Below are 10000 nucleotides of genomic sequence, written 5' to 3' on the forward strand. Positions count from 1 at the left end.
ATCTATTTATTCATCTATCATTTTTTTTTGCATCTGTACCATTCCACATGGTATCATCTCTCTGCCATCTCCGATTAGACTTGATTACGGTACAGAACACACACACACACACACACACACACACACACACACACACACACACACACACACACACACACACACACATGATTTCAATCCTCACGCTTTACTATCCATATAGTTCCCTCCCACAGGCTGTGGTTTGTTTCACCTGAATCCACTAATTGCTTTGTTCTATGTCACAGAAAGAGAGAGATATTCGGGCATGGAGCGATAGACAGGCAGTAGCAGGTGGGTGGAATTGAAGGTTGCAGTTGCATTTTAAACCCTCATTCGAATGTTAGTTCATTCACAGCTTGTCTTACAAAAGCAATGGTTTACAGGGACAGGTCTCCGTTATAAATTATTTTTATAGCACCAGGGATCTTTTTAGTGTACTGTTGGTGGCTGGCCAGTGTGGACAGGGCTTGGGCAGGGCTTGGACAGGGCTTGGGCAGGGCTTGGGGAGGGCTTGGGCAGGGTTTGGGGAGGGCTTGGGCAGGGCTTGGGCAGGGCTTGGGGAGGGCTTGGGCAGGGCTTGGGAAGGGCTTGGGCAGGGCTTGGGGATGAGGTTTAATGAATGACGCTGGCGTGTTAATCAGGGAGTTTTATCTACCTGCTGAGGGATCTTTACCAGGCCCAGATTTAGGCTAAGCTGATTTTCTAACCGACACAGGAGCCTGAGAGATTTTTCTCTCCTTCGCTCCTTTACTCTTCTCCTTCTTTCATGGCCAGAGCGAGGGATCAGTCACATTTGTTCGCTCCTCCCTCTATTTCCAGGGCATTTTAATCAGTGAGTGGTCAGAGAGAGAGAGGAAAGCAGTGCAACTTTTGTGTGGAGGTGTTCACTAGTTTTCAGGGTTAGGCGATGGGCTCTGACTGTCTGCTCTAAGACAAGGCCACTCAGATCTATAGTTTCTATTGGATTTTCTCTTTTCACAGGTTGTCCGGCGGCTCCTTTAACTGATGCCTCTGTGGTAGGCCTTCCCTGGCAGTCAGTGTTCAATTGTCACGTCAATTATGGAATTATGGGTGCAGGATCTTAACATTCTGTTTGTTCTTTTATTGACCGTTAATGATAAACAGTGTGATTGCTATTGCTGTAATACTTTTGTAAAGACATTCTCTTTTTCTCTTTAGGTCCCTGTCCGGCTGGATGAGATGAGAGCCCCATGTAGAGGTCGCCATGGCAACCTGTGACTCCCCTTCTATGGTCTTGCGGCAGGAAAATGGTCAGAAGCTGTTGTTGCTGCCAACAGGGCCGCGTGACGCAGAGAAGACAGAGAGAGACCGAACTGCAGTTGCCGCTGGGATGGATCCCAACTCTGACACCAATCACACCGCCGCTGCACCAGAGCACAGCCCAGCTTCCCCCAATAATACCACAGACACCGGCAGCCCGCTGAAGACTGAGCAGCACAGCCGCATAGAAAGCTTTACCGGAAACGGGACTGTTACCGGGACCGGGATTATTGTATTGAATTCGGACCATGCCCACACTGCTTCTTCGGTGGAGGCCCCAGTGAAGGAGATCCCCTGTAACGAATGTTCCACCTCCTTCTCCAGTTTACAGCAGTACATGGAGCACCACTGCCCCAACACTCGTCTGCCTAACGCAGCAGGGCGGGAAGAGGAGGAGGAGGAGGGCGAGAGTGAGGGAGAGGGAAAGCCTGATGTAGTGGCGGAGGTGTGTGAAAGAGACAGCGAGATGGAGGATGAGTTAGAAGATAGTGACGTGGAGAACCTGTGCGGCGAGATCGTCTACCAGTCCGACGGATCTGCCTTCATCCTGGAGGACTCCAAAGAGCATCGCAGTGGTGCCTCCCAGGGGCTTCTGTCCCTCAAAACCTTCCCCCGCAGCCCCCACAATCCCACCGCTGCCACCAATAATGCACATAGCGGTTTGACGACCCATGGGGGGGATCAGGACCAGGCGGAGCTGCCTGCAACTGCACCCATGTCCTTCTGCCCACAGGTCATCAACACTTTCCACATTGCGTCATCGCTCGGGAAAGCATTCCCAGGTGACCCAGTGGCAAAATCGTTGTTCCCAAATACCTCAGCATTCGTAGGCACCAGCGGCCCGGTGTTGCACAGTTTCCGCGTCTACGACCTTCGCCACAAGAACGACAAAGACTATTTGACGGTCGACGGCGCAGCCAAAAATTCCTGTGTGTCCAAAGATGTTCCCAACAATGTGGACTTGTCCAAGTTCGAGGGTTGTGTGAGTGATGGACAGAGGAAGCCAGTGCTCATGTGTTTCCTCTGCAAGCTGTCGTTTGGCTACAGCCGGTCGTTTGTGACGCACGCCGTCCACGACCACCGGATGACGCTCAACGAGCAGGAACAGAAGCTCCTGAGCAACAAGCACGTCTCTGCCATTATCCAAGGGATCGGCAAGGACAAAGAACCTCTTATAAGCTTTCTGGAACCAAAAAAATCCACCAACTCTGTGCTACCCCACTTTTCTACTGCCGCTAGCTTCCTGGGTCCCGATTCAGGGTTCCACGGCCTGTGGAACGCGTTCCATGCTGAGAACACTGATTCCCTCCAGGCCAGCTTTGCTTTCCTGAAAGGGAGCGCAAGCTCTAACCCCGCCAACCAAACCCCCAGAACCCCACCAATGCCAAAGGCCGAGACCCATCCAAATCTCGGGGGTGTGACCGGAACCTCCATCAGAACCCCCGCCAGTTCTGATTCCCTTATTCACTCATCTCCCATGGCGACTGACTTGGAGCGGGATTCTCCCGAGAGCGACTGCGAGGGCTTTCCTCCATGCACTTTGCATCCCAACGGACCCGGGTCGGACCTGAACTCATACCCGCTGATCAAACGTGAGCGGGCTGCAGAAGGAGGACAGAGTCCAGAAGAAGACAGGGACGACATTTACTTCAATGGAGGGGTGGAGATCGAGACAGAGGATGACGAACCGGCTGGCGACAGCACTAGTAGCAAAGATTTCCCTATTTTAAACCAAAGCATTTGCCACCTGTCTAACAGCGTGCTGAAGTACAGCGGAAACAAAGGCCCCTTGTCCTCCTCTTCCTCCTCCCGTGAGGAGAAGAATCAGATAAACTCAGACCTAGCCAGAGATAGAGATAGCAGTAACGACTCATCCAGTGAAGTCCTGGCTGGTCCAGATGGCTCTTCCCCCTCCTCTCACCTGATGATGCCACGGGACGAAGAGAGTCCGGGACCCCTGCACCAGCATGGGGGAAACCCTGGCACTCCTGGCACCCGGGTACCCCGGGTACCCCTGGACTGGGCGAGGGGTCCCCAGGCAGTTGCATTGAGTGCCCTAAATGTGACACGGTGCTAGGGTCCTCCCGATCCTTAGGAGGGCACATGACCATGATGCACTCTCGTAACTCCTGCAAGACACTAAAGTGTCCCAAGTGTAACTGGCACTACAAGTACCAGCAGACACTGGACGCCCACATGAAGGAGAAGCACCCAGAGTCTGGAGGGTCCTGTGTGTACTGTCGTACTGGGCAAGCTCACCCACGCCTGGCCCGGGGAGAGAGTTATACATGTGGATACAAGCCGTTCCGCTGCGAGGTTTGTCTACCTTTCTTTCTCCTTCTTTCTCTCTCTCTCTCTCTCTCTCTCTCTCTCTCTCTCTCTCCTCCCTTTCTATACTCTCTCACTCTCTCCTCTCTCTCTCTCTCTCTCTCTCTCTCTCTCGCTCTCTTTCACACTCCTCTCTCTCTGTCTCTCTGTCTCTCTCTCTCCTCTCTCTCTCTCTCTCTCTCTCTCTGTCTGTCTCTCTCTCTTTCACTCTCCCCTCTCTCTCTGCCTCTCTCTCTCTTCTCTCTCTCTCTCTCTCTCTCTCTGTCTCTACCTCTTTCTCTCTCCTCTCTCTCTGTCCTCTCCTCTCCTCTCTCTCCTCTCTCTCTGTCTCTCTCCCCCCCTCTCTATCTCTCCCTCTCTCTTTCACACTCCTCTCGCTCTCTCTCTTGCGCTCTCTCTCTCCCTCCTCTCTCTCTCTCTCTCTCTCTCTCTCTGTCTCTCTCTCCCTCATCTGTCAAAATGTTCTCTGTGTTTCTTTCTCAAATCAAATCAAATCAAATCAAATGTATTTATATAGCCCTTCGTATATCAGCTGATATCTCAAAGTGCTGTACAGAAACCCAGTCTAAACCCCAAACAGCAAGCAATGCAGGTGTAGAAGCACGGTGGCTAGGAAAAACTCCGTAGAAAGGCCAAAACCTAGGAAGAAACCTAGATAGGAACCAGGCTATGTGGGGTGGCCAGTCCTCTTCTGGCTGTGCTGGGTGGAGTTTATAACAGAACATGGCCAAGATGTTCAAATGTTCATAAATGACCAGCATGGTCGAATAATAATAAGGCAGAACAGTTGAAACTGGAGCAGCAGCACGGCCAGGTGGACAGGGGACAGCAAGGAGTCATCATGTCAGGTAGTCCTGAGGCATGGTTCTAGGGCTCAGGTCCTCCGAGAGAGAGAAGGAAAGAGAGAAAGAGAGAATTCGATAGAGAGCACACTTAAATTCACACAGGACACCGAATAGGACAGGAGAAGTACTCCAGATATAACAAACTGACCCTAGCCCCCCGACACATAAACTACTGCAGCATAAATACTGGAGGCTGAGACAGGAGGGGTCAGGAGACACTGTGGCCCCGTCCGAGGACACCCCCGGACAGGGCCAAACAGGAAGGATATAACCACCCCCACTTTGCCAAAGCACAGCCCCCACACCACTAGAGGGATATCTTCAACCACCAACTTACCATCCTGGGGCAAGGCCGAGTATATCCCACAAAGATCTCCACCACGGCACAACCCAAGGGGGGGGGCGCCAACCGTGACAGGAAGATCACATCAGTGACTCAACCCACTCAAGTGACGCACCAGGGACGGTATGAAGGAGCCCCAGTAAGCCAGTGACTCAGCCCCTGTAACAGGGTTAGAGGCAGAGAATCCCAGTGGAAAGAGGGGAACCGGCCAGGCAGAGACAGAAAGGGCGGTTCGTTGCTCCAGAGCCTTTCCGTTCACCTTCCCACTCCTGGGCCAGACTACACTCAATCATATGACCCACTGAAGAGATGAGTCTTCAGTATAGACTTAAAGGTTGAGACCGAGTTTGCGTCTCTTACATGGGTAGGCAGACCATTCCATAAAAATTGAGCTCTATAGGAGAAAGCCCTGCCTCCAGTTGTTTGCTTAGAAATTCTAGGGACAATTAGGAGGCCTGCGTCTTGTGACCGTAGCGTACGTGTAGGTATGTACGGCAGGACCAAATCAGAGAGATAGGTAGGAGCAAGCCCATGTAATGCTTTGTAGGTTAGCAGTAAAACCTTGAAATCAGCCCTTGCCTTAACAGGAAGCCAGTGTATGGAGTAATATGATCACATTTTTAGGTTCTAGTCAGGATTCTAGCAGCCGTATTTAGCACTAACTGAAGTTTATTTAGTGCTTTATCCGGGTAGCCGGAAAGTAGAGCATTGCAGTAATCTAACCTAGAAGTGATAAAAGCATGGATTCATTTTTCTGCATCATTTTTGGACAAAAAGTTTCAGATTTTTGCAATGTCACGTAGATGGAAAAAAGCTGTCCTTGAAATGGTCTTGATATGTTCTTCAAAAGAGAGATCAGGGTCCAGAGTAATGCCGAGGTCCTTCAGTTTTATTTGAGACGACTGTACAACCATTAAGATCAATTGTCAGATTCAACAGAAGATCTCTTTGTTTCTTGGGACAAGTATCTCTGTTTTGTGCAAGTTTAAAAGTAGAACGTTTGCAGCCATTTCTCTACAGTCTATCTCTATAAATAACACCCTCTCTATCTCTGATTTATCTCTAGGTGTGTAACTATTCCACCACGACCAAGGGCAACCTGAGCATCCACATGCAGTCGGACAAGCACCTGAACAACGTTCAGACCCTGCAGAACGGGGGCACTGAACCACAGTACACCCACACTCACACCCACAGCCACAGCCACACCCACTCCCCCTGCCATAGCCATGCCAAGCCCGTGCCCAGCGGCAGCCTGGCGGGGGGCTGTGGTACCCCCTCGCCGTCCAAGCCCAAACAGAAGCCCATGTGGCGTTGTGAGGTTGGTGAAACTACACTTTGGACTTAGGGCTGTTCTGGTGCTGATCATTGTTTTAGACACAAATCTAGGATCAACTTCTCGTCCCCTGATCCATTAGAGGAAAAATCACAACTCCACCAATAATCCAGTGTCTTGACGCAGCTTCTTCTTACTCTGTTTGACTGACACTTTTCGACTTTGTAAACTTGTACACCTGTATATGAGTACTTAGTTACCACACATCATTTGAGAACCCATTCAACTAATGTTCCTCATGTGTATATATATATATATATATACACCTCCCCTCCTCCTCCAGGTGTGTGACTATGAGACCAACGTGGCGAGGAACCTACGCATCCACATGACCAGCGAGAAACACATGCACAACATGATGCTTCTGCAACAGAACATGAAGCAGATTCAACACGGTCTGCACCTGGGTCTGGCCCCGGCCGAGGCTGAGCTCTACCAGTACTACCTGGCTCAGAACATGGGTCTGACCGGGGTCAAGCTGGAGAGCCCCGGCCCAGACGCCCAGATGGTTATTAACCCTTTCCAGCTGGACCCCAATACGGCTACTGCACTCAGCTCTGGGCTAGGTGAGAATCAGGGTGACTGTTAACACTTTATGTTTCTGTCACTCTCTCCTTCTCTGTCTTTCTTTCTCTCTCTTCTATTGCTCTGTGTCTATCTGGCCCATACCTCCTCTAGAACATATGTCTCTCTCTTCTATTGCTCTGTGTCTATCTGGCCCATACCTCCTCTAGAACATATGTCTCTCTCTTCTATTGCTCTGTGTATATCTGGCCCATACCTCCTCCAGAACATATGTCTCTCTCTTCTATTGCTCTGTGTCTATCTGGCCCATGCCTCCTCTAGAACATATGTCTCTCTCTTCTATTGCTCTGTGTCTATCTGGCCCATACCTCCTCTAGAACATATGACTCTCTCTTCTATTGCTCTGTCTCTATCTGGCCCATACCTCCTCTAGAACATATGTCTCTCTCTTCTATTGCTCTGTGTCTATCTGGCCCATACCTCCTCTAGAACATATGTCTCTCTCTTCTATTGCTCTGTGTCTATCTGGCCCATACCTCCTCTAGAACATATGTCTCTCTCTTCTATTGCTCTGTGTCTATCTGGCCCATACCTCCTCTAGAACATATGTCTCTCTCTTCTATTGCTCTGTGTCTATCTGGCCCATACCTCCTCTAGAACATATGTCTCTCTCTTCTATTGCTCTGTGTCTATCTGGCCCATACCTCCTCTAGAACATATGCCTCTCTCTTCTATTGCTCTGTGTCTACCTGGCCCATACCTCCTCTAGAACATATGTCTCTCTCTTCTATTGCTCTGTCTCTATCTGGCCCATAACTCATCCAGAACACATGTCTCTCTTTGTTTTGATCCGTCTCTATCTGGTCCATACCTCCTCTAGAAAATATGTCTCTCTCTTCTATTGCTTTTTCTCTATCTGGCCCATAAACTCATCCAGAACACATGTCTCTCTTTGTTTTGATCCGTCTCTCTCTGGCCCATACCTCCTCTAGAACATATGTCTCTCTTTGTTTTGATCTGTCTCCATGGCCTTCTTTCTCTTTTTCCATCTGTCCTCCGTATCCTTTCCCTTTTTCCATCTGTCCTACGTAACCTTTCTCTTTTTCCATCTGTCCTCCGTAACCTTTCTCTTTTTCCATCTGTCCTCTCTATCCTTTCTCTTTTTCCACCTGTCCTCTCTATCCTTTTTCTTTTTCCATCTGTCCTCCGTAACCTTTCTCTTTTTCCATCTGTCCTCCGTAACCTTTCTCTTTTTCCATCTGTCCTCTCTATCCTTTCTCTTTTTCCACCTGTCCTCTCTATTCTTTTTCTTTTTCCATTTGTCCTCTGTATCCTTTTTCTTTTTCCATCTGTCCTCCGTAACCTTTCTCTTTTTCCATCTGTCCTCCGTAACCGTTCTCTTTTTCCATCTCTCCTCCGTAACCTTTCTCTTTTTCCATCTGTCCTCCCTATCCTTTCTCTTTTTCCATCTGTCCTCTCTATCCTTTTCTTTTTCCATCTGTCCTCCGTAACCTTTCTCTTTTTCCATCTGTCCTCCGTATCCTTTCTCTTTTTCCATCTGTCCTCCGTAACCTTTCTCTTTTTCCATCTGTCCTCTGTATCCTTTCTCTTTTTCCATCTGTCCTCCGTAACCTTTCTCTTTTTCCATCTGTCCTCCGTAACCTTTCTCTTTTTCCATCTGTCCTCCGTAACCTTTCTCTTTTTCCATCTGTCCTCCGTATCCTTTCTCTTTTTCCATCTGTCCTCTCTATCCTTTTTCTTTTTCCATCTGTCCTCCGTAACCTTTCTCTTTTTCCATCTGTCCTCCGTAACCTTTCTCTTTTTCCATCTGTCCTCTCTATCCTTTTTCTTTTTCCATTTGTCCTCTGTATCCTTTTTCTTTTTCCATTTGTCCTCCGTAACCTTTCTCTTTTTCCATCTGTCCTCCGTAACCGTTCTCTTTTTCCATCTCTCCTCCGTAACCTTTCTCTTTTTCCATCTGTCCTCCGTATCCTTTCTCTTTTTCCATCTGTCCTCTCTATCCTTTTTCTTTTTCCATCTGTCCTCCGTAACCTTTCTCTTTTTCCATCTGTCCTCCGTATCCTTTCTCTTTTTCCATCTGTCCTCCGTAACCTTTCTCTTTTTCCATCTGTCCTCTGTATCCTTTCTCTTTTTCCATCTGTCCTCCGTAACCTTTCTCTTTTTCCATCTGTCCTCCGTAACCTTTCTCTTTTTCCATCTGTCCTCCGTATCCTTTCTCTTTTTCCATCTGTCCTCTGTATCCTTTCTCTTTTTCCATCTGTCCTCCGTATCCTTTCTCTTTTTCCATCTATCCTCCGTATCCTTTCTCTTTATCCATCTGTCCTCCGTATCCTTTCTCCTCTCCCTGTCTGTCTTATCGCCTTTCAACGCTCTGGCATTGCTTCCTCTCCGAGGAGGTGGAGGGGTTCAACAAAGAGCCCATACTGTTAGCCACCCATTCCTCATGGCAACCTGGAGGTCACAGCTGTAGCCTCGCTGTTTCTCATGTCTACAAGCAAGCTTGCACACACCAATCAAATCTAATTAAGTGTTAATTGTCCCCTGCTTCGTTAACAGCAGGTGTAGACTAAAAGTGAAATGCTTACTTACTTTTACCCAACAATGCAGAACACTGTAAAATCGAAATATTCACAGAAAAAAATTGTAGGAATGAAACTAAAAATACACAGTGAGCAATGATCTCGAACCTGGCTACATACATGGTACCAGTACGGAATCTATGTGCAGGGTTACGAAGGATATCTATGTACATATGTACATCTACAAAAACTACTATCAGATGTTATACAGGGCATTCAGAACTATTCAGCCCCCATGACTTTGTCCACATTTTGTTATGATACAGCCTTATTCTAAAATTTGATTAAATATTTGTTTACACCCTTATCAATCTACACACAAAACCCCATAATGACAAAGCAAAAACAGGCTTTAAGACATTTTAGCAAATTTATTACAAATAAAATACTGAAATATTACATTTGCAGAAGAATTCAGAACCTTTACTCAGTACTTTGTTGAGGCACGTTTGGCAGTGATTACAGCCACAAGTCTTCTTGGGTATGATGCTACAAGCTTGGCACATCTGTATTTGGGAGTTTCTCCCATTCTTCTCTGCAGATCTGTCAGGTTGGATGGGGAGCATCACTGCACAGCTATTTTCAGCTCTCTCCAGAGATGTTTGATCGGGTTCAACTCTAGGTTCTGGCTGGGCCACTCAAGGGCATGTCCCGAAACCACTCATGCATTGTCTTGGCTGCGTGCTTAGTGTCATTGTCCTGTTGGAAGGTGAATCTTTGCCCC

General features: G+C 48.2%; 1 protein-coding gene across 1 annotated transcript in view; it reads left to right on the forward strand.

Annotated features, from left to right (window-relative positions):
* LOC135517159 (zinc finger homeobox protein 4-like) overlaps positions 1-10000 on the forward strand; it is a 175007-nt gene that overhangs the window by 52606 nt on the left and 112401 nt on the right. The window contains 4 exon segments of the mRNA XM_064941213.1: positions 1198-3290; positions 3293-3615; positions 5882-6136; positions 6435-6717. Of these exon segments, the coding sequence (XP_064797285.1) occupies positions 1244-3290; positions 3293-3615; positions 5882-6136; positions 6435-6717 (2908 nt within the window). The 5' untranslated portion in view covers positions 1198-1243.

Source organism: Oncorhynchus masou, chromosome 28, assembly GCF_036934945.1.
Source record: "Oncorhynchus masou masou isolate Uvic2021 chromosome 28, UVic_Omas_1.1, whole genome shotgun sequence".
Taxonomy (NCBI): Eukaryota; Metazoa; Chordata; class Actinopteri; order Salmoniformes; family Salmonidae; genus Oncorhynchus; species Oncorhynchus masou.